The following is a 25,977-nucleotide window of genomic DNA, read 5'->3' as shown; positions in this document are numbered from 1 at the left end:
TAATTTTTTGCTATAATGAAAATATTTGTCGTTGAAAAGCAAGTAGTCTGAAAAAATCGAGCAGAAAGATTTAAAAACTCGAATTTTCGTAATGTCTAGCAAAAATGATTCGTTTATCGACGAGGAAATTGATTACCAAACTGTTTCAACCGGTCACTCCATCAGTATTGAACGCCCAGAACGTCTTCATGAATGGCTCAAAGCTGAAGATGTCGAATATATAAGGCACAAATTCATTTCCCATCCGCTGCAAAAGCTCAATCTTAGAGAATTACGTGACGTGCTCGACAATCTAAATATAAGATTTACAGATATTGAATATAATCGTCTCTTCCTTAAAATCAATCAAAATCGTGATTTTCTTTGTGACTGGAACGAATTTATATCCTATTTAATTTTTGGTTTCCAAGAAGATGATCCCGGCACCCAAAAGGAAGCACTAATTCTGCCAATATCGACAGCACCAGTTGTCAAAAAATCAGAGCATCGGTCACCTATTTGTTCTATAAGTTTACTCCGCGCACAAGCAGATGAAGTGGATGAGGATGATGAGGGTGGCAGACAGTTAAATGTGGCGCTTGAAGATTCACCAGAAGCTTGTGGCATGTGGATAACAGCTAGTCGTGAAGGTCAAATACGTTTCTGGTCTAATACGCTTGAACCACTCCGTACAAGCACCTCGGAAAGTAGTAAGTGTTCGATTATTTACACACAGAAACAATGTCTTACTTGACGATCATGCTATTGCAAATAAATTTAATAATATAACTTCTTTTCTCCCATCGGCCATTCTTTGGCATCGTCGTTCACTTCTTTTCCATCTGCCGACATAAATTTTTTTCAATCTCTTGGAACTTTGCCTGGGAATCCCACTTTTAATTTCCAAAGGTCATTAGTTTCTGAAGTGGAAATTGTTATGGCCAGTTTAAGCAATAAATCATCTTCCGGGTTGTATGGAGTTTCAAGTGTGATTTTCAAAAACTCTCGTGAAGATCTTTGCTCAACAATTTGCCTCTTGTTCAATACAATGGTGGAATCGTGCAATTTTCCTGACTGCTTAAAAACTCAGAGTATTACCCCAAGTTTTAAAAAAGGGAAAACAAGTAACCCAGACCATTATCGTCCGATCTCAATTCCCCCAACCCTCAGTAAAATTTTCGAAAAATTACTCTACAACCAAATGTATTCAATTATTTCAAATAGTGGAATTTTGTTCGAGCATCAGTACAGCTTTCGTTGAGTCCTAGGGACGCAAACGGCTCTTATCGAGCTGATTGACCTCCTGTGTAAAAATATAGCACTTAACAAGTTGGTTGGTGGCATTTTCCTGGAACTTAGCAAAGCTTTTGACTCCATTGATCACGGTATTCTCCTTCAAAAATTACAATTTTTTGGTTTTTCGGACAGCTCTATCAGTCTTATCAGAAGTTACTTGAATAACCGCAAGCAATACGTTATCATTAACGAGAAAGACAGTGAGTCAAAATTTATTAATATAGGCGTTCCACAAGGCTCCGTTCCTGGTTCCTTATTATTTTTATTATATTTAAATGATATCTCCAAGTTACCCCGAAGAGGACAACTATTTTTATTTGCGGATATATATATATATATATATATATATATCTGCCGTTCGGAGTCGGCTTGGAACTGTAGGTCCTTCCTCCATTTGTGGAACAATATATATATATATATATATATATAATTGGCGCGTACACCCTTTTTGGGTGTTTGGCCGAGCTCCTCCTCCTATTTGTGGTGTGCGTCTTGATGCTGTTCCACAAATGGAGGGACCTACAGTTTCAAGCCGACTCCGAACGGCAGATATTTTTATGAGGAGCTTTTTCATGGCAGAAATACACTCGGAGGTTTGCCATTGCCTGCCGAGCGGCAACCGCTATTAGAAAAATGTTTTTCTTAATTTTGGGGTTTCACCGATATATATATTAGCCCAGTTTCTCTCTTTAATTTTAACAGGCGCGCGTGTTGAAATCATCTATTCAAAAAATTAGTCGCTTTCCACAAGGAATATGTATGCTTTTATCAGCTGTGAGTCCATACATAAATCGAAAGGTTGGATACTTTTTCTCATCAGGTGTCTGTTTTGCAGTGAGTGTCCTATTCCAGGCTGCCAACTGAAGTTGCGTAAAATGAAGCACTGCGTTATCGAGCCGCTCGCTAGTGGGGATGCAGTTTTGTGTCTAATAGTTCTAGCTGAAGTTGAAAATATTGAGAGCATTGACTAGCCTTATTGCACTTTGGTTTTGCGCCATATTAATAGGTGCACCAGTGAGTTATCCAAGCTCAAGTCAAAACCTTTAGTAACAGGCAAATGGGCTGCCTGAATGTTTTTGTAGAAAAAAAAAAATACAATAAACAATTAAATCCGGAGTTTTCTTTGTATCCGATGGTCAGTAAGTCGGTTTACCAATTGGTCGCAATAAGCCTTGCCCATACTATGTGCTTCGCGTTAAAGTCACCACCAATTATAAAGCGGCCTTGAAAACGATTTAAAAGGGGCAAATAGTCCTCAGATTTCAACTGGTATCTGGGTGGACTGTAAAGACCAATTAACGTCAGTGGTTTTTTTAAAGATTCAACGGTTCTTTGGAATTCCTTTGTGCGAATTTTTTCATCTAAAAGATGGTTTATTGTATTTTATATTAAAACAGCGTTTCCACTCCTTGCGTAGTTTTGAAATTTATATACCTACGTTTGTTTCTTCGATGTTCTCGTTATACTTCTAGCTCATTTTTGTGCTTGGATAAACCGTTTGCATTCCATAAAATAGTTTTAAGACATTAAGTCATAATCTAACAACTGTATGCTGTGCTCTAAGATGCCCAAGCGCAGTTCATAAGTTTATTTACTTTTGTTAAGATCAATGACAAAGTATCTGATTTTTCTGTGGTGGCATTTCGAGCGGGTGTTTTCGCCACTTGTGCGTAGGTTACTGCTTTAGTAGAAGTTGGTCGAAATTTGGTAACTTTATTCTCAGCACGCCGTGTTTTCCCACTCGTCTTTGATTCATCAGCTAGAGATAATTGCAATGTTATTTTGCAATTGTTTTGCAATGATGCAACCGCGATAGTTAGGTTTTTTTTTTTTTTTTTTTTTTTTTTTATGAGGAGGAAGCATCGAAAGCCTTACCCCGTCAGTGTGGGACTTTAACCCGAACTAAACCTCCTACCGTCAAAGTACCGATCCCCCCGGTACTACCGTCAAGTATTTCGTCGGGAGGCGGTTTGAGCGTTGCACTCAACGTCAGTTACTGTTCTGATGCAATATGTCACAAGCTGCATCTGCCTATTACCACCACTGTTAGGTCATATCAGAAGACAACCACCCCTGTCGGATCTATACGCCCCCTCCCCCCATGTCCCTGTTCGTTACCATAGAAAAGCTAGTTTCTAATAGTGGTATCGTCAGTTTACCTGTGTTTTCATCTCTGGATAGGTGTGCTGCTTCACGTTCTTATTTGACGTTCGCGCATCCTCCTTGCCTGCTCGCTATTTCGAAGTTGCTGCATTATTTCAGCAGCCATGTTTTGGACTTTGCTCCAATTGTCCTGGCTCATCAACATCAGTGGCACTAAATTCTCGGGCGTGATGCTGCTGCCAAGTTTGCCTTCTAGTTTAGCCCTTACTCTTCTGAAGCGGGGACACGTGAGAAGCACATGTTCTGCGTCCTCCTCAACTGCTGGTGTGCACTGCTCGCAGTATGGACTTTCTTCGTGTCCAAAGCGGTGAAGGTACGCTTTAAAGCAACCATGGCCACTTAGGATTTGGCAGACATAGAAGTCTACTTCTCCGTGCTTTCTCTGGAGCCAAGCTTCAACGTTGGGGATGAGACGGTGGGTCCACCTGCCTTTATTTGCACTGTCCCATCGCGTCTGCCATTGGTCCACGCAGCGGTGGTTTATGGATTTTCTCAGTGCCAGCTGATCGCATTGGGCTTGGTTGTTCCTCATACGTCTCATTTCATACATCTCCTGCGCTATCAAGTCGAGTGGGCATAGACCGGCTATGATGAGCGCCGCATCCTCTGAGACTGTCCTGAAGGCAGAGCAGACTCTAAGAGCACACAAGCGGTACGTGGAGTTACTACTTCGTACGTATGAAGCGTGTTGGAATGCATCGCGCCAAACTGTCGCGCCATATAAAAGGATAGACCTCACTACTCCAGCCAGGACCTGTCTTGCCTGCTGCCTTGGTCCTCCAATGTTCGCCATTATTCTAGCCAGGGCTGCTGTCGCAGTCGCAGCTTTGTTGCTAGCGTATTCCAAGTGGTATCGGAAGCTAATTCGGTGGTCTACCAAGACGCCTAAGTATTTTATGTATGGCTTTGACTCGATAATGCTGTCCCCAACTCTAATCTTGACCTTTTCAACTCTCTTTCGGCTGCTGATGAGTACGGCTTCTGTTTTATGCGTAGCTAGCTTTAAACCATTCGCGCCTAGCCATCTTTGAGCCGCGCCTATAGCTTGTTGCGCGATATTTACAATTTCCGCGGGCGTTTTCGCGGTTACAACGATTGATATATCGTCCGCGAAGCCAACGAATGTTGCTCTCTTGTGTACCTTTAGTCGCAAAATGCCGTCGTACATAATGTTCCACAGGAGGGGCCCTAGAACGGATCCTTGTGGCACACCAGCTGTGACCTGGTAGTCAACAATTCCGCTGTCGCTGCCGTAACGTAACACCCTATCAGACAGGTAGCTGGATATGATACGCTGTAGATAGGTAGGCACTTGCATCGCGCGGAGGGCGTGTAGTATGTCTATCCATCTGGCACTGTTGAACGCATTTTTGACATCTAATGTTATTACTAGGCAATATTCTTTTGCACCACCTAACCATCGCTTGCCTTCAATTGCCTTTTCCGCAATTACTTTTACGGCCTCTATCGCGTCTGTGGTAGATCGCTTCCTCCTAAAGCCAAACTGGTAGCTTGACAGCTGTCCGTCTACATATATTTCCAGCCGGTTTTTAATCACAAGCTCAAACAACTTACCAATGGAGTCCAGCATACACAGTGGACGGTATTCATTTGGAGCGCAAGCACCTGGTTTTTTTGGTACAAGTACCAATTTTTGTAGTTTCCAGATATTTGGAAAGACGCCTTCTTGCAGGTACACATTAAAAATTCTCGCAAACAAGCACGGGTTTTGCAGCACGGCTTTTTTCAACGCAATGTTTGGAATTCCATCTGGCCCAGGCGCTTTTCGAGACGATAATTTGCTACTTAGTTTGAGCACTTCGGCTACATTTACCGCCGGGATGTTGGTGGCTGGTTCGCTATCTATCTTTCTCACAAAGTCAGGCTGCGGAGGGAAGAGTTCTCGTACAATCTGGTCCAAGAGAATTGGGCATGTTGGTTGTACCGTCTGTTTCATCTTGTTCCGCACTATTTTATAGGCTGAGCCCCATGGGTTATTATTGACGTCGTCACATAGCTCTTTGAACATATTGCGCTTGCTATCGCGAATGGCCAGTTTAAGCGCTTTACGCTTATTTTTGTAGTTGAGCCTGAGTTCTACAGTGTTGGTTGCATTCCGTGAGCGCTGACATAGCCTTCTGGCCCGATTGCATTGTGCTCGCAACTCCGCAATCTCGTCGTTCCACCAGTATGCTGGCTTACGTGTTTGGTGTCTTCCTTGTCGGACCATAGCGGTATCGCATGCTTTGGTGATGGCTGACCTTATCTCCGACGCTGCAGTTTCAACCGTGCATATTACCTCGGTGTTGTCGAAGGCTATCTCAAAGAGCTTCTCGTCGAAGCTTTTCGCTTTCCACCCATTTTGCCGTTTGTAGGGTATCGTGCCTACTTGAGCTTTTTCGATGGCAATGACTATTGCCTTATGATCGCTATGTGTGTAGCAGTCGCTGAGGTACCATCTTGTAGCTCTACTTAGTCCCCTGCTTATGAAAGAAAGGTCTATGATGGGACCAGTACCATTTTTGCTAAATGTGTTCTCCGTACCACTGTTGAGTAGAACAAAATCAAGCGCTGCTAGTGCATTTAAAAGCTCCCTGCCTTTCGGGTTTGTTCTCTTACATCCCCACTCTGCTGCCCACGCATTGAAGTCACCTGCTATGAGTGCCGCGCTTCTTTGCTTAGCGTCATTAACCAGTTCGTCCATGATACTGGCAAAGGTACACAAATCTGTACTGGGTGGTATGTAACAGCTGTATATGTGTATATTATCTATTTTGGCACGCACATAGCCGGTTGTTGCAACTGGTTTCCCCAGATGGGTTGGGTTACTCCCGCAGCTCCATATGGCACACTTGCCATTTACGTTGCTGGTCCATGACGCCTCGTGCCTGTTTCTATATTGCTCGCTAAGTATAGCAACATCGATGCCCAGTTCGTCTACTGTTTGGGTAAGCAGGCTTTGCGCTGCTTCGCAGTGGTTGAGGTTAAGTTGCAAGACCTTCATACTTTCTTCTGTTGGGCTGCTCTCTGGAATGCGGGGCATGTTCGCCCTCCCGACACATGGTTAGTGTCACTTTCGCCGTGCTGTAGACATAGCGCACACCTCGGCGTATTTACGCAGTTTTTAACCTTATGGTCTTGCCCTCCACATCTGAAGCACTGAGTAGTGCGGTCATCTTCGCTCTTGCAGTTCCTTGCCAGGTGGCCAAAATCGTGGCATTTGTAGCACCTTGTTATAGCTGCCTTTTCCCTAATGCGGCAGTAGACCCAGCCAATACGTATTTTGGATAGGCTTATCAGCTTTTGTGCGGATGCCGGTGGTAGGCTGATGGTGCATGTCTGCGTGCCACCGTATGCTGTATGCATTGCTCGAATGACTGATAGCGTAACTTTTCCGTCCGGGAGGCTATTTTTTATCGCCTCTAACACTTCTTCTCTGGACGTCACTTCATCAATATCCTTTATTTGTAAGGCCGTTTCTTGGGTTAGTGAGCGAACCTGTGCACTTTCGCCAAGGACACATTCTATTGCTGTCTTGAGCTTTTCAGTAGCTGGGTCAGCTTGCCGCTTTAGTTCGAATAATAATTCGTCCTTCGCCGTCTTTCTAATGCCCTTTACTATATGGCTCAGTTCCTTGAGGTCAGGTTGCGATTTAATTTTTTTTAACATTTCCGCGTATGAAAGTTCACCGACTTTCTTCAGGACCAATGCGCCAGGTTTCGTTGGTATTTTTTGAGTGGTTTTGGTCTTACGTTTGACCACTGTTGACCAGCCTTCACGTGATTGGATGCCCTAAACGCCTAGGGGCGCATTCATGTCTATCGCTGCCACGCTTTGCTTCTTTACAGCATCCCCCTCTTTTGGTTGGTTGGTGCAGTGTTGTTGCTCTTTGGGCCTGGCCTCTATTGCTCCTCTCGGCGATTCTAAGCGGATGCACTTTGCTATTTGCTGCGGCGAATTGGGCGCATCCCGTCCGCTATTGGCCGCCGTGCGGGCTCTCTTTGCATGCTTTTTGCGATCGTTCTCTAATTTGTCAGTTTGTGTGCTTTGATTGGCGCGCACAGTGGGTGGCTTAGATGTGCATGTCTAATGCTTTCTTATGCAGCCTCTCTATTGCACTCACCAAGTCTTTCATAGGAATGTTGATATGCCTCTGCACTTCCATCATACTAATGAGCTCTTTTATTATTTCTCCCATCACGCGTAGCGGCTCTCCGTTTGATTCTCGCTTTGTCGCTTGCTCTCTTTCCTCTTCCTTCTGCTGTTGCGCGTCGCTTTTTTCCATGTTTGGAGTTTTATGCTCGCATTGGTGCTTTTCAGCGCGCTCTTGCCCAGGTGAGCGGGCGATTCTCGCTCGTCTCAGGAACGGATTGATCGTATCGCTCTTTTCCTTCGATTCTCCATATATGCCCGGAGACTCGTTCGGCATGTTGTTGGGTGGTTTGCTTATACCTGTGGGAGTCAGCTGTCATTCACCTGCGCGGCTGTCTGGGCAGATGTGCAGATGGTAATCAGCTATTCTATCTCTTCCCACCGACACTTTGCACCGCTCGCTGTATGTATATGTTTTCTTTTTTTTTTTTTTTTTTTTTTTTTGTGAGGAAAGTTACGCAGTTGCCTGGGCAGATGTGTTTTTAATAAGCAACTGTTCTCTCTCTCTCAGCAACAACACTTTTCACCGTTTGGTTTTTTTGGTCTTTTCACTCTTTTGGAGTTTGATAAAAAATTGCTAAAAACTTGCTGTGTTTACCCTTGGTCGCGATAGTTAGGTGGGTGTAGCTCATTGCAATTTGGCTTATCGACTAGCACTTTTTGTCAATCAGTAGTCGAATGTTTCCAGCACATTTCACACATCGTGGGGGTTTTCCACAGAAATTTTTTATATGCCCAAAGGCAGTCCTTTTTTTGCACTGAGGAATAAAACTAGACGATTTTATTGGTTCGATCTTTACAATTGTGTTAAGAATGGTTTTTATTTCGTTCACTTTTTTCACATTTTCAGATGAATCAAGTGCCAAAAGATACACATCAAGCGGTTATTTAAACTTCCATTTAAGTTTGTTAAAGTTAACTTTTATACCTAGATTTCTGATATCACTTAAAATTGATTTTTGATCACATGAGCGATGAAGGTTTTTATTACTACTTTTATTGATCTTGTTTGCTTATCTTCGTAACTGAACCAAGGAATATTTTCCTTAGTTAGCAATTTTGTAACAGAGCGGTAATGAAAAGCATCAAAAGTATCTACATATTACTTCATATGAACCAATGTTTATAATCTTTTATGGTTACCATAATTTGGGCATGCAATTTTTTAAAGTCATTTGAACAATTGATAATAATTGGAAGTTTTAATAGCAATAGATTTTTCTTTTACATTAGGATCCGAGCGTCCGCTTTGATACGTTGATGCTGGTACTCGGCGATTTCGATTAGCCACTTCTAGTGAAGAGTCGGCCTTTCGTTTTTTACTTGGTCGGTTTGAATATCCAGTTGGTTTCTCTGGGAAGTTTGTCCTCGTTGGTTTCATATATATATTATTTTCTATTCATTTCTACTACTTTTTCTACTAAATATACTGCTAAATAAGCTCTATTGTGACAGAAAAAAAAAGACTTTTGTATCATATGCTATGAAATTATTAATTTCTCTTTATCGCTTTAAATTTTCTAAAGTTCATCTCAAAATGTCTACATGGATACTCCAGGTGCAAGCACTCTCCGATGTTAGTATTGTTTGCACTTCATCAACTGAACGCGAATTACGTTTTCACGAAACAGTGGCCTCGACCTTTACTCTACGCATTGTGATTCGTAGTTTGCCCTTTGCTGTCTGCAGCATGTCGTACAGTTTCCATCCGAAAGGTAAAACGAACTCAAAACTGGTACTCGGCGATTTTGGAGGAAATGTGCGAATTTTGGAGTTCACACCATTTCTTCGTGGGCCCTTTCAAAGTAAGCCAGGCGCAGCACTAGTTGATCTCTTTTGGGCCGACATATTAAAGGTAAAGGCTACAACTAAAAAAATTCATAATTGGCATTGATTCTCTAAACAGGGTAAACTTCCATTGATGGCTGTACGCGAGTATGCAAATATCCACAGTGAACTCATACAAAATCTCTACTTTTCAATCCGGATGAATTCACTTTTCGTGAGCGCAGAATATCGCAATGCAAAAAAGTATCGGGGACGCTGCCCAGGCTTAATCATAGCATCTGGTGAAGACAAGACATATTTCCGCATACCAATGGTTGGTAATTTGCTACCATTCCCAATATCACTTGACCGTATATATGTCGATAAATATTTATGAAAATCAATGTATTTGTTTAGGGTGTAACATGTTTCTCTGTTGCTGAGAAAAATAACATTGTAGTTACTGGTGGCCCCGACACATTTGTGCGTATATGGGATGTGTATATATCTAGCAAACCGTCGGGTATTTTGACGGGCCATAATGGTGGAATTGTGTACCTGTTTGTGCAACCCGAGGAGAAGAAAGTATACAGCGTAGATTACCAGAAGATAATCAAAGTATGGCACATGACGGAGTACACCTTGTTGCAAACCTTTGGCGATTTGGTGCGTATTTTATCTACGGAAACAGATTTGTGTTACATGTATCATCCGTTGTCACGTGATCTCCTTGTCGGTGGTCGAAAGTTGATCAGCATAAAAAGTTGCCCACGTATTCGGGTTGATCTTACCGATGGCAATACCCATGCTGCACCTGTCTCTGTAGTCCTGTACAATGGACTCTTCCGCAATGTGGTTACTTGTGGTCTAGATAGTTATATAATAGTTTGGGACCCATGGACGGGACGACGTAAAATTATTATGAAAAGTTGTCATACAAAAATGGTTTACGGCGAAACAATCGATATAGAAATTACAGCCGCATGCTTTGATCCACTGGAACAATTTCTTTTAACCGGTGCTCGAGACGGTTCTTTGAAAATATGGAATTACAATAACGCAGTTTGTATCCGGAATATGAGTATCAAACCAGAGCATGAAGTCACGGCTGTTATATGGGTCGTCGAGAGGTGGGTAAATATAGAGAATACTTATATATTATATTTAATATGCTTATTTTACCTCGTGCGTAACGATCGTGTTATAAATTATAAAATTTTCATTCATTTTTCTTATTTCGATCTTTTTTTCGTCCCTACGTTCAATTTCTTCCATGCTCTTATCCCTGGGGTGTTCATTTTAGCCAGAAGTAAAGCGAACACGGCCGTAGTAGAACTACACCAGGTATCGGCGGACAATAGCTCACTGATCGCTCTCTGTATATGAGAGCGTAATAGCACGAAAGCAAAAATATGACTGGGTTTCCCCTCCTACATATGGTAAATGGACGCAGTTTTCGGCCAAATGATGACGAAAAATTAAGGCAGTGTGGAACATTAGAAAGTTATAGGTTTGGAGCATTTTCTCTACTCTAAAAAGTTACCTTTGGAATCGGCTACAACAAGTTAGGTGTGTTGATAACTACTCAAGCCTAATATCCATTACATCAGGTGTGCCGCAGGGCTCTATTTTAGGTCCCATTTTATTTTGCATTTTTATTAATGATATTGTTTGGTGTTGCCAAAATTCGTTGATTCATCTCTATGCTGATGACACTCAGATCTACCTGCCAAGCCAATAGGTCTTATTGAAGATTTGATAGCAAGGCTTATCGAAGACCTCACTCGTATTTCTAACTGGTCCAGATCTAACATCTTGAAATTAAATGAGTCAAAGACGAAAGCGATTACTATTTCTCATTCAAAATATGACCTTAGTTCTTTGTCGCCGATATTGCTTAGTGAAGGAAATATTTACCTTGATGACATAGTAACTAACCTGGCTTTCAGAATAAATACAAGATTATCATGCGTTGGCCACGTTAACTTTGTTGTAAACAAAATATATACTATTCTTAGAAAGCTATATTGTATTGCCTACTTAAGCCATGACAAACTAAATTAAAACTTGTTAGATCACTCATTGCTGAATTAGTATATTGCAGGCTTGATAATAATTCGAAACATAAATTGCAAATCGATTTAAATAATACATCTCTTTATTCAAAACAGATTCTTGGTTATAACCTGGGCTCGTATCATAAAATACGCGCTCTTATATTCCTGCATAAATTAGTATACCCACAAAAGCCATTGTACCTGTATAAAAACATTAAGCAATGCTATAAAACTATGGAATTCTATATCAACTGCAATAAAGCTTATAAAACAAGGAAAGTGTTTTAAAACTGCAACTAATTACTTCGAACCTTTAGTAAGAGTTCCATTAATGTATATTAAAAAAATTTCACATCAATATACCCCAAAGTTTAAATTTGAAAGTCACATTTCTATTTGATCACAGTAGTATAAGGGACAAATACCTATATCTATAATTTATCTTTATCTTTATATTTATCTCTGTCTCTATCTTCGTCTCTATTTCTGTTCTGATCTTTACCTTGATATGTTTTGTTCTATTTTTATCTTTATTCCTACATTTATTTTCATATTTTTTCTTTATCCTTGTATCAATCTCAATCTAAATCATTTGCTTAAGTCGCTGCTTAATAACATTTCTATAATTCAGTATAAATATCAAAGCATACATTTATGGTAAGATGCATATACCTATATACGAGTACATATGTATAAGTGCCATTTTTGGATTGAATCCTGCAAATAATACGGCGTGTCTCAATGTGTCCGGGATCAGTCGCTAAGAAGCATGCAACTACTGCCACTTTTGTTCTCTTTATATGGAACGAACTATTCTCTTTTGTACTCGAACTGGTATGAAGTGCGACTAGTTGTTCTCGAAATTAGATATTTATACGAGTATCTATGCGAAACAAAAATTTTGCTCACTTACATATGTATATATTGGCAACGCTGTAGTCGGTGTGTTATAGGTGGCGAGGTCGGGAGCTCAAATCTTGGCAAAGGCAATCAAATTTTACTTAACACTTTTTCGGTTCTAAATGCTTTGCAAATTTATTACTACTATATTTAATACTTGTGCACGTCTCTGAGAGCGGCTTCAGCCTATTGCACTTCTGTGCGACTCAAGTTAGTTTAGGTTCTAGCGGTTGCCTCTATGGGACACACTCAGACACATGGCCCATTGTGATGTCACATGGGGAACTTGTCGTGATCTTCTTTAAACTAATGTGAACTTTTCAAAAAGCTTCAAAAAACAGTGATTTCCACAGTGCTGATATCTGTGGAAATTAATGCACTTATTAATGAATTGTCTACTTAAAGTGGCGAATCTCCCTTTGGATAGAGAAGGGCATTGGCATATTACAACATTTTATTGGATGTTAAGTAGAGTCGGATCTTACACGAAGCAATAGCGGCGCTTCTGTTGAAAAGAAAAATTCATTAATATTTAATATATAGTTATCTTCGTTTTTAGTTATCCCTATATTGGATAGTCGTAATTACATAAGTATACGCAATATTTTTCTCATGTATAGTTGTCGTTTCAGATTATTTATTATCGCTTGGAACTTGAGTATGCAGCTGCTTCTATTAATTCTCCCGTTGTTTTTTGGACTCTCTGTTATTCATTAAAAAACATTCATGCACTATTTCTGACATTTCTGACCTTTGATTTCACCTTAAAATGTTATCTAGAACGTTTCATATTTGCCCCCGCGAATCATATGTACATGCAAGTTTTATCGACCTTGTATCTCTTAAAATGCTTGTCGTAGTTTGCGGGTTCAAATTACTTCCAGTTCTTGACTAGTAATATACTTATAGTATAGCTTCCAAGCTTCCAAAATTCTAACCTACATTACTATCAAAAAAGTTCCGGGAATTGTTGAATAAAACGCAAAATAATAAATAAAATAAAATTTATTTTGTCGCCTTCAAAATAGGATCTATTCGGAGCAATATACGTATGCCAGCGATTAGTCCAGTCATTAAAGCACCGTTTAAACGCGTTTGAAGAGATCTTCTTCAGCTCCTTCAGCGAATTCTCCCTAATGGCCTCCATCGATTCAAAACGGCGTCCGCGGAGTGGCAATTTAAGTTTTGGGAAAAGGAAAAGTCACAGTGGGCTAAATCCGGTGAATACGGTGGTTGTTCGAATATATTTAACGAGGTTTTGGTCAAAATAGTGTTCACAATATGAGCCTTGTGAGACGGTGCGTTATCATGGTTGAAATATCCATGAGTTTTCTTTCCACAAATTGGCCCGTTTCATATGCACATTCTCTCTGAAATGTCGCATAACTTCCAAATAATATTCTTTATTTACCGTAGAACCATTTGGAACGAATTTCGAGTGCACAACACCATGATAATCAAAGAAAACGAATAGCATGACTTTCACTTTTGACCGACTTTGACGTGGTTTTCTGAGGTTTCGGCTTATGTGGATAGCGCCATTCAGCCGCCTGTTGACTGGTTTGCATGTCAAACTCATACACCCACGTCTTATCAACTGTTATGGTGCGTTGTATAAACGTTAGGTCCGAATTCACTTGCTCAAGCATGTCTTCAGACATCTTCTTCTGATGAATTTTTCGAAAGTGTCTTTTGGAACGAGTCGAGCAGCCACGCGTCTCATGCCCAATTGATGGTGTAAAATGTTGCGACTTGATTCGTGAAACACGCTAAGGTCATGAGCTACCTCGCTCAAACTTAATTAATGGTTTTCCAGCTCCATTTCCTTGACTTTGTCGACGTTTTCAACCACTGAAGACGTTAATGTGCGACCAGATCGGGGCAAATCTTCCACGACTCCTCGGCGCTCTGCAAAAGCCTTATACCACTCATATTTTAAAACTTTTATTCTTGATTTCATGACTATGCCACGAATTACTAGTAGTTTAGTAATATTCATGACGTCATATCCTGTCCCTGATTTCACAGTGAACCCATTGGCCATTTAGCCAGATCTTTAGGTACTTCTTGTGTTCTCTTATTAATCAGATTTGACGGTTCTACAAGATTTAACAATGTAAAAAAAAATCTACAACTGAGAGCGGTTTTATCAGAGTAAAGTAAATTCTTTCTAAGTCCGAAATTTCTTTTCCGGAAAAAGTCCTGAAAACTGATAAGCGGGCAGCATTGTGGCGGCGCACAGTGCGGCCGATTCCCGAAAAGCTGGCCAAAACTCAAAAAATTAAGTAATTGATTCAAAATTTCTTACTCGGGGGTTGTCGGGGTCGCTGATTACGAATTTGATCTTAAAATTTTGAAAAATCCACCCCCTTCCACCCCTATTGGCCACCCCCTCACGGGAAATAGCGTATATTCTAGAACATAATCAAGATGCATGTTAATTTATATATTTTCGGGGTCGCTGATTACGAATTTGATCTTAAAATTTTGAAAATCCACCCCCTTCCACCCCTATTGGCCACCCCCTCACGTGAAATAGCGTATATTCTAGAACATAATCAAGATGCATGTAAATTTATATGTTTTCGGGGTCGCTGATTAGCAAGTGGTAGCAGCTGAATCTTGTTTTATTCAGTAACCATTACTTTTTTGAGTAACCTTTAATAGGTTTCAAAGCAGCATATGACGGCGTTGTATTACTATACAGTTTGAAAACTCAAATTTTATAAAAAAAATTGCAAAAAATGTATCTACGTATTGCTGCAGCTAAAAATTTTGTGTCGAGGTATTGATATGTACTAAAGATTTCTCGTATTTTACTAACCTTCCGAAGATGATTCCATTTGGTTTTGTTCAATTTACTCCATTACAAAATCTTTCAAATGTGTACAACTTTCACTATTCATCGACAGTAATACGATGCTCAAACGAAGGCCACGTTGCGACTGAAAATACAGAGGATACTTAGGGTACAGGACGTTGCTATGAACGGTTTTCACTACTCAAGGCATTACTGTAGCCAACTCAAAGACAAAAAAACTCTATCTAGAAACTTTTTTTTCGACTTTTGGCCAGCTTTTTGGGAATCGGCCGCACTGTGAAAGCGATCCAAGAAGCACTCGAGTAGTGATTTTCAAGAGTTTAGCTAACAATTTTGTATTTTTATCCACCCTCTTGGTTCTACCGCTTTAAATTTTGGAAAATGCCATCGGATCTGTAATCAGCGACTCTAAAAACTCCCGAATAGTTATTTTCATGAGCTTAGCTGAATGTAATTTCATAATTTGCAATTCGATCGTAGTTACTAGGCCTTAAAGGGTTGACCCCATTTTATTCAAAGCAGTTTATTCCTTTTTGAAACTTGCATGTGATTTGGTTATTGTAGTGCTTTAATTCGAGTATAACATGAAATCGCCAACACATCAGGCTTTTGAGAAAATTTCACCATTTCGTGAAGTGGAGTTTTAGATACCAAAATCGTCTAAAGCACGCAAAAACCACCGGAAAGCAGGTTCAACCAAACAAAAATTGAATAACACTGCATATTATTCATCCTGAAATTGTTTCGGAAGACCAACAAATATTTCTCAAGTATTTTTTATGGGTCTGAATGTTATCAGGATATTAGCTGTTGGATGGGATCAGCAAGTAACCGAATTCAATGACGTTGAAGGTCGAGAATATGGCGACCCAAAGAAATGGATTAAATTCCATAACGACGATGTCACTTGTGCTGATGTAAAACTGGGCGAAGGAGTCGTAACAGCGACTTATTCTGGTGAACTAATATTTTGGAAACTGGAAACTGGCCAACCATATCGAAGATACAGTGTAGCAGATCCTACGCAGTTTATTGAGGTGACTAAAAACTTATTTACTAAAACCTCAAGTTTAACTAGATAATATATCTTCGAAATTACGTCGAAGCTCAAACACAGAGAAACCGACACCGAATCTTTAGGGAGAAGGACTTCACAACACCTAACCATTTCTCGGTATGTCCGAAAATCAATTGGTGAAACCATACAGCAGATGGAATCGGAATACAATAAGAAACCTACTTCATTCGACGAAACTTTTATGCAATCAGAAATAATGGAAAGGTTGACACAGGCACAATCGCTGCGGTCTGTTAGACCGGTGTCCGTCCAGGCGGTGCTATTTCTACAGACTCGTCCAATGACAAAGGAGCATGGTAGGAGCATAAATATTTTAGCCAAAAATAGTTAACAAGTTAATACTAATGGATCTTTGTTGCATTTAAAGGTAGTGTTTTTGTCGCTCTCGATACAGGAATAATTCAAGTATATTCCCATCATCAGCGAGGTGGGTACCTTAAGGAATTCAACTCGAGTCATCGAACCGGTGATTGTGTGCTGACTATGGCAACCGATCGGAAAAACCGTTATCTTTTTACGGGCACTGCCTTTGGTTATATAAAAATTTGGCATATTGCCAATTTTTGGTGAGTAAAGAAAAACTTTGTGTATACTCGTATAATTTATGTACTTATAGATGTGTAAACAATACCTCACGTTTTTTTTTCAGTAAGAGTTAGCCAGTAACTAAATTTCCGAGAGTGTGACAGCATTCGCTACCGAAGACAAAAATATGTAAAAAAAAGTATTAGAAGGGAAAACTTGCAAGTTTTCAGAAGCTAAAAAAGCATTATCCGTAAAATTCGGGTTTCCATTAGTTTATTGTATGAGCACTCGCTTATAAACAGAACTTTTGCATACTGGCAAATTGTTGTAAATTAAAAACGTATCCAGTGAGAACTCGCAGCTTCGTTTCAAAATTAAATGCCATTTTACTAAATTACTCTTTCTTTGCAAGATTTTCGGTTCTTATCCTCTCTTGGACGACTTTGCTGTGTTTTCCTATATATACATATATATATATATAAAGGGTTTTCCAATAAGAGGTGTTATTTTGATATTTAAAGAAAAAAGTCACAAGTCACAGTCTCGGTGGACAATTGTGATCACCTCTTCGAGAGACAACACGGTCCGGAAACTTTTCCCGTAAAAGATCAATGGTTTCGTTGCTTGTGTGGCACGTAACGCCGTCTTGTTGAAAATAAACGTTGTCTAGATCAATACCATCCAATTCCGGCCATAAAAAATCGTTAATCATCTCTCGATAGCGCAATCCATTCATTCCAGCTTAATTTTCGAAAAAGTAAGGTCCAATGACTCCGCCGGACCATAAACCGCACCAAACAGGCACACGTTGAGGATAGAAAGGCTTTTCAACAATAGCTCTTCGATTTTCTGAGCCCCAGATCCGACAATTTTGCTTGTTGACGAAGCCACCGAGGTGGAAATGGGCTTCATCACTCGAGATGATTTTTCGATGAAATTCCGAATAATTTTCATGCATTTCAACGACGCAATCAGCAAAGACACGACGTTGTTGATGATCGGCCGCCTTAAGTTGTAGTGTTAACTGGACTTTATAAGCCTTAAGACTCAAATCTTTATGCAAAATACGGTGTAATGACGTTTGTGGAATGCCTAACTCCAAAGAACGACGAGGAATGGAAATTCCTGGGTTTTCTTCAACACTTTCGGCTACAACAGCAATATTTTTGGCTGTTCTTGAGCGACGTACACGGATTTTATTCTTCACATCACTAACTTGTCCCAACAGCTCGAATTTTTTCACCAATTTCTGTATTGCGGTCCGATAAGGTGCTTCAAGATGACTCAAAACTGTTCGAGTTTTACGAACCGTCTCTGCCAAATTTTCACCATTTTTATAGTGAATTTTAATAATGTCAATGCGTTGTTTCAACGTGTATCGTTCCATTTTTATTAAGGGGTTAGGTGAGTTTCAGAGGTTGCAAAAAAGGAGGTTTTGACTATTTTTGTTTTTGTATATAAAATCAAATATTTTATTTAAGCAATTCACTATATCTAAGATACATATATAAACAGTATTTTGTGAAATTTTTATTTAAAAATTTCGAAAACTCAGCCGTTGGTACCTCATCTTCCTTAACGTCTCAAAAAAAAAATCTCTTGCTGTGGGCAGCATAACTCAGTATTGGTTCATCTAAAATCAGAAAACCAAACGGATTTCGTTAGTACATGGATAAATCTCGTTGTTGTACGAAGGAAAAAAAAAATTATCAAAATTTGAATTTTCGACAGGCTTTGAACCAAAAAACACATTTTTTAGTGAAATTTTCGACATACATTGGCTCAAAAAAAATAGTTGTAATTAAAAAAAAAAAAAACTAGGGTCAGTCAGACTCACGCACGGTAGAAGTGAAACTTCTAAGTTGGTTGTTCCATGCATGGGAGCCCTGGTTTAGATCTCTCCCCCCTCTCTCGTGTTAAATTCAGGTTTTCATATTTTTTTTCTATATCACTCCACATAAATTTGTACTATTTATTTTTGTCCTTATTAGCTTCAAATTTGACACTTGGGTGCAGTGTTGCACTTGACGCTGACATTTCTTTGCACTTCCAATGGTATTTTTTGCCTACTTTTGGCGCGTTAATCAATTTGCTTTGATCACCGAAACGGTTGAAATGTCATTTTACAACCTTCTACTTCAACTATCGTCACTCGTTTGGCAAACGCACTCATTGTATCGCTTCGTCTCCTCCATACCTACCATCTATTTACTTCACAGCAGTTTCTTATTGCTTTCCCGCTTACACACATTCAATCGGCGCTTTATCTGATACTCACACACAGCACTCATTTGCACGGGCTATGGCTATCTATAATACCCGTTGTCGGTTGTTGTGAAAGGCATTCGAGAGAGAAGGGGAGAGACGGCGTGTCTTGGTGGCTCCCTCACATCGTTCAGCGCTTGCGATGCGAGAGAGCGAATAGGCGAGAGTGGGAAGGAGCAGCTGCTCCTTGGCCCCGCCCATTTGACGGATTTCGGTAACACTCCGAACTTACCGTTTCACTCGCCTATTTTCAATCTGCCTTGGGGCCCCCGACGCGCCTAAAGAAGTTTCACTTCAAAAATCCTTCGTTCAATAACTAGATAATGTTATTTCAAAGATTTGTACAAAATTTTAATTAAATCGCTTCATAACTTTTCGAGATATCGTGTCCACCGACTTAAAAAATGGAGTTTTGAGATAAACACGTATACCTGCGAAGCGTTCAACTGACGTGGCCTAATGGGCGGAACTTCTGAAGCGTCTATCTCTTAGAATTTTACTCGGATTGACTTAAAATTTTAGGAGAGTATTTTAAGCGTACTGTACTATTTAATGAGATACAAAAAAAATCGATTTTTTGAAATTTTCAAACCCACCTAACCCCTTGATGGCGTAGTTTCTACTTGTCAAATATCAAAAAATGACAGATTCAAAAGTGACATCTACCGAAATAGCGGGATATTCAAAATAACACCTGTTATTGGAAAACCTTTTATTTCAAGTGTGTCGATAGTGTATAAATGTGTCCTTGTTCTAATCTTGTATCAAGAAAGATATCGTAAGAGGGTGCGCAGTCGGGTAATTTGAAAGTCTTTATAAAATGCAAATGTAATTTACCCACATCGTCAAATAATCCAAGCCCCCGCTCCTGAGATGCATAACTTTGAATGGCTCAACAAACCGCCTGGAACATCTTGCACTTAGCGCTTAGATCTATTTTATTTTTCCCAAAAAAAAAAAACTATTCCATAAGCTATTTGTACTTGCTATTGCCGCGTTGTTTTTATTTTTGAAATGTTTTTTGAGTAGTAGCAATACTCATTAACAATTAGTATTTCTTTTCCCATATTCTGCCATTTTTCTTCTTTTTCTAACATTCGCCCTTGTCTGAAAACTAATATATTATCGTCGATTTTGCAAGATTCACATCCTTATTCCGTTTTTCGCAATACCTTTCTAAATTTTTTATCGCTTTTTGTAATATATATATATCGTCCGAAAGAGGCACTATATCATCCGCATGCAGTAAAAGTCTTATATTGCGCAGGTCACTGAGGTATAAGGCGAAAAGCATTGGGGACAATAGACAACCTTGTTTAACCCCAGATGTTATTTTAAAATGTTCAGATATAACATATGTATTATTGCCTGACCAAACATGATTGAGACAGATTTCTGATATATTTTCTCAATAGAGATAACGAATTTTGATTAGTTCATTTAGCATAAAACTTGAGAAAGGGCCTGAGCCTAAGTTCTGCGCCTCGTACCATCTTTTCCAACATCAAGTTAAAGAAGTCACACGACAGCGAGTCAACCTGTCTGAAAGTGTCTGTCTGCGCAGAGAGGTCCTTCCCAAGTCTGACGGCGCTGCTGGTATTGAGCAACGTCATTTTACACAGCCGTATTAGTTTCGTGGGGATACCAAATTCAGACATCGCGGCATATAGGGAACTCCTTTTCATACTGTTGAATGCAACTTTGAAGTCACTGATAAGGTCCAGGTAGCTCTTTAGAACCTTATAGGCGATATTTAGAAGACTAATCCCGCGGTAATTGGCACAGATTGCAGGATCACCCTTCAATCGACAGGCATGCTTTCATCCGACCATATTTTGCATTGGAGGTGATGCATGTACCTTACCAGCCAGCAGTCCGGCTCCGACGTATTTCAACTAACTTTAATATTTCCCAGACAGCGCTGTACGTGAAAAGGGCATGCAATGCATTATATAACTCCAGTTCAAAAAACACCATAAATAAAGTTTTCGTGGGAGTCAATAGCAAGGAAAATGAAATTATTACAAAATGAAATGTGGGTTACCAACACATACCTGTACACATATTTGCACATACAAACTAAGTAATATGCAATTACAAATAAACATAGGAATTTATGTGTGTATAGACATGTAATTATGTATATTTGTAGCCAACCTTTTGCAAGAGTAATTTGCATATCATTTGGTGACTAAGGTTCGCGTGTTTCATTTTAGAAGATGTTGGTAAAGCTGCAAAGGAATTCAGTAAATGGCGGATGGACGTACCAACGAATGAATGCAATATTCAAATTTCTTCATCAACACATACATGTATACATAATTAAATACATATGTACCTATATGCTTGTGTATGGTTACATTTTTACAATCATATCAAAATGTAAAACATTTACAAACAACTGTTGACGTTTTAACGACTTTTGTGGTATTTGATTTGGTTATTACTTTATGGCCTGTCGCATGTGTCATGCAACATCAATGGCACCTGTTGCATACCACCCACCCAAATACCAAATAACAAACTTGTTACTTATATTTTGTATACTAATTTTTCGTTTGTCGCACGACTTCCTTACTTCAGCATACCAGAGCAAGAGAAACAGCACGTTTGCATGCCATTACTCCGCCTGCAATTCATATTTTTACGCAAGGAGCGCTTTTTGACGCGCGCTAAGCGGATGGTTAGATATCAACGGGAGCCTATGCTGTTGAGTTCATACAAGGCACACATTAAAGCGATCAATTCAATAGTCTATATTAATACGCCGAAAATATTGTTAACGTAGGTGCAGCAAATTTGTTTTATATATATTTTGAAAGAAATCTTTCATTTTGTTAGTATTTCTCTGATATGAATTTTGTCTTATTATTTATTGTATTTTTCATTACAGTGGCAGTCACGACTGTTCTTGCCGCTTATGGTCACTTGGCGGTCGTTATCTTGGTACTTTGGGGACACCTTTACCTTGGCTTAAGTTATCGCCATTCGAGACAACAGAGGAAGATCACGAATTTCGCATGCCGCCCGATATTAAGAAGGTGGCGAGCTCCACAACAATGAAGGTAAATCACTAAAATTGTATACTCTTATTTGCCGTTAATTCCAAAGGACAAAAGTTTCATAAATACATAAGTTATTTATTATACCGGAAGCCGAATGGGTTCACTACCATTCGGGAGTGCGTAGGCTCGAATCTCCGTGCATGAAACAGCAAAATTATGGAAAAAGTTGTTTCTAATAGCGGTCGGCCCTCGGCAGACAATGACAAACCTCCGACTGTATTTCTGTCATGAAAAAGCTCCTCATAAAAAACCATTTGCCGTGCGGAGCTTATGCTGATGACAACATCAAAACGCACGCCATAAATGAGAGGAGTAGCTCGGCCAAAGTATACGTACCAATTATTTAGTTATTTAAGTTAAAAAAGCCATTGGTGGTATGCAGGTCTGCATCAATAATATCGGGTGTTTTATTAAGAGCTTGGGAGCTTAAAATGATAATACAAAACATAAATATTGTTGTATGTGGTTTATTATAGTCTGGTAGATAATTTCATGGTATTTATTTTTTTAATATGATATCCGGTATATGTCCGCCGAGGCTACAATATACAACAGTCGGTTCTACGTTACCGGAACCACCGGATTGTCACTTCAGCAACATTGCCAGTATATGTATGAGGAATGTTTATGATGCTACAATAACAACAACAACAACAGTGTGACTAAAAGGCCCGTCAAAATGGGTCCGCTGCGGCAACAAATTTGAGTGATAGCAAAATAGATTATGTGCATTTCAGTCGGAGGTCCCACATACGTGCCGCACGTCATGCCGCAATGCAAAAAAACTGGCAACTTTCTACTTCTGCCGTACGACAAGTGGGCGAAAATGACAACTACTTAAAGTAGAACAGTTTTGTATCGCGCAAATTTTTATCGACGGTGTTTTTTAATCTATCAAATTGAAAATTATTTGGAGTTTAAATTAATTGAGTCAATTCAAATGCATCCTTAACTTTTCGATAAAAGCTTGGAAAGAGTAGAGATAAGGCTTGACTTAACCAAGTTGTCCTGAAAAAATAATCTGCGTCTCGATCCCGTAGTTATTCGCATACACCGTCTACTACTAGCATAAATTCTATTCAAAACCGCTTTCGCTTCAATAAGAATTAATTTTTTACTAAATTTCACAACCAATAAAATATAACATTTGCTTTTACGACAAGAACATTTTTTTTTTTTGCTTATATGCGGCAATACTTTCACTGTGGCAGCACGGGACGTTTTACACGTCACATCAGTCAAATGCGTTGCCGCAACGAACGCAACGGACAGCCCTGTACTTAGATCTCCGTTATACAAAAAATTTAAATGCTTGTAAATAGGCGTGCCCTTCCAATACGAGTTGAGCAATTTGTTAGTTTTGTGGGGAATTGAGAAAGCGTACCTTGTTTTTACGAAATGAGTTCTGCGTATGAGAAACGATTTGAAGCGACGATTTGTTCCTACGTACACACCCAAAAGGTCAAAAAATGTTACGTGCATCTGCAGAAAAATATTTGAAGAATTCGAAGAAGATCCTAAATAAATGGGTATACCGGAGTTAAAACCGTTGACGACTTCCCCGGATGTACCCCAAAAAGTATATTACATATCCAAAGCAAAATTAGAAAATCATTGATTTTTTTGTGACTAAGTCGAATTTATCGTTACGTGAAACTGAAGAAACTTTACGGAAAAGTCACTCAATTCGAGGGCGTTTATGTGCAGAAGCCATCAAACTCTATGGAGAACATTGAAGAAGTCGTTACTCTCATTATCACACATTGAAAAAAGACTTGCATGGGCTAAATCAAATGTAATATTTACGAATGAGTCTACCTCTTTTTGCGAATGGTTGCATACAGCGGTCGACGCCTTCAACTGTTAAGTATCCAATCATGTTGGGGGGATGCTTCTTAGAAAACGGATTTGGCCGTTTATTTGTGTTTGCTGTCAATTGACAGTTGCGATGTTCGGGAGAACTAGCCAATCTTGGAATTTAGAAGAAGACAACAATCCCAAGCATCGAAGCCAAAAGTGGAAACAGCAAAATGGGTTGAAATGTTGGATTGGTCTGCACAGTCACCTGAAGCTAACGGTATTGAAAAAGTTTGAGCAATAGTAAATACCAGTGAAAGCAGGTTCAACATGCACCATCCCTTTGTTAAAGCCGATTCTGTAAAAGTAAATTGCTCATGTGCTGAGGTGGGTGAATTTGATAACCCTCAAAATTGTGGCTATGCAACAACAGCTGCGTACCACCAGCTTGGCCGGAATTGGTAAGGATCACTACCAGCCACTTGGTACCAAACATAGTTTCAGACAGGGGGATTTCCTATGACGTAACACGGTTGAATTACTAAATTGTGCCGGTTCCAGCTACGGCTGCATAAACGACCTTAACAATTTTGCTGTTAATTGTTTTTTTTTTTCTAAGCTGGAGAAAAAAGCAAAAGTAGTGGATCTGGTGGTGAACGAAGTTAAGACGCATTACCTCCTATTAGCCGGCTTGCGTCGCGGCACCAAAACCAAGGTTGACAGTTAAAATTTTGAGGTAGTAAGCGATTTTGTTTATTTTGGAACCAGCAATTACAGTGATGTCAGTCTTTGGACGATGGCAATACGATGAGGCGTCACTTGGAGTGTTTGAGAGAAAGTTTCTGTAGAAGATTTTTGGACCTTTGCTCGTTGGTGACGGCGAATATCGCAGGCGATGGAATAAAGAGCTGTAAGAACTTTACGACGACATAGACATAGCGCAGCGAATAAAGATCTAGCGGCTTTGCGGGCTGCGCCATGTCGTCCGAATGGATGCAAACGCTCCAGCAGCTGGTGGTAGCAGAGGAAAAGGAAGGGCTCCTTTGCGTTGGAAAGATCAGGTGGAAAAGGACTTGGCTTCAATTGGTGCGTCCAACTGGCGCCGATTAGCACGAGAAAGAAACGACCGGCGCATTCTGTTAAACTCGGTCAAAATCGTGTAAGCGATTAACGCGCCAATTAAGAAGAAGAAGAATGTAAGCCTTAAATTTAATGAATAATCTTTCCTTCCTCGAAATGCTATTTTGAGCTAAGTAACGACCACCATTACAGACGAAGAGCTCCAACTTCCCCGAGAGCACCACGTAACCTTGGCAGAATTACGTTCTGGATACTTACTAAGCATTTGTCCGGCATGTGAAGGCACCCCGCACGACACTAACCACCTTTTCACATGCCCCATCAAACCCATTCATCTAACACCCCTCTTCCTCTGGACCCAACCTGTCGAAACACCAAGTTTCCTGGGCCTACCGTTAGATGAGCTAGACGAAGACGACCGGTGATTTACTCTACACTGACAAGGCAAAGTATACTGCTACAACAACAACAACCACTTCTCTCTCCCATCATGCTCGTTTTATTCTATGGCGTAGAAACTTGTAATTAATTATATATATACTAGGGATTTTTTTTCGGTTTCTCATTTTTTGATTCATATTTCTTATTCTTGCTTCATAAAATTAACCGAAAAGTACTTTTTATATACATTCGATTTTTTTTCACTAACAGGTCATTACTGGCATACAGGAGGACAAAATGCCAGTTCGCTACGATCTGAAATCTGCCGATGACGATAATGAAGACGTCGAGGCGGAAGCCACAGCGCATATGTACAGCAAGCCGCTGAAAGAACCCATTCTCGGCAAATACTTTGAACTGCCTGGAAACAGTGCTGTCGAACAGCGCATCGACTTGGATACCTCACTCTCATACATACCGGTTTTCACTCATTTGAAAATACACGAGGCCGATAATATCGAACGCCCACCCACACCACCCACAATACGACGTATAAGCAATGAAGATTACATGGAATTTTATAATCCGAAAAAGAAGGCAGGACCAGGGCAGAAAAAACGGGATTCTAAGTAAACGATTAGAATATAAATA

At 39.8% G+C, this 25,977-nt stretch overlaps 1 protein-coding gene across 2 annotated transcripts; it reads left to right on the top strand.

Moving 5' to 3' along the window:
• Nucleotides 1-29: 29 nt before the first annotated feature.
• LOC128865331 (WD repeat-containing protein on Y chromosome) lies at nucleotides 30-25,977 on the top strand. Of its 2 annotated transcripts, XM_054105531.1 has the most exons (10): nucleotides 30-689; nucleotides 9,117-9,445; nucleotides 9,497-9,691; nucleotides 9,775-10,487; nucleotides 15,935-16,172; nucleotides 16,242-16,509; nucleotides 16,581-16,779; nucleotides 21,587-21,787; nucleotides 21,897-22,068; nucleotides 25,597-25,977. In XM_054105531.1, exons 1-10 carry the CDS (start codon nucleotides 92-94, stop codon nucleotides 25,957-25,959), a joined length of 3,276 nt encoding a protein of 1,091 aa, XP_053961506.1. In that variant the 5' UTR covers nucleotides 30-91; the 3' UTR covers nucleotides 25,960-25,977. The 2 variants fall into 2 exon arrangements, with proteins under 2 accessions (XP_053961506.1, XP_053961507.1); XM_054105532.1 differs by lacking the exon at nucleotides 21,587-21,787.

The sequence above is a fragment of the Anastrepha ludens genome, chromosome 5 (genome assembly GCF_028408465.1).
Source record: "Anastrepha ludens isolate Willacy chromosome 5, idAnaLude1.1, whole genome shotgun sequence".
In the NCBI taxonomy this organism is placed as follows: domain Eukaryota; kingdom Metazoa; phylum Arthropoda; class Insecta; order Diptera; family Tephritidae; genus Anastrepha; species Anastrepha ludens.
This window is presented reverse-complemented; position numbering and strand designations above follow the sequence as displayed.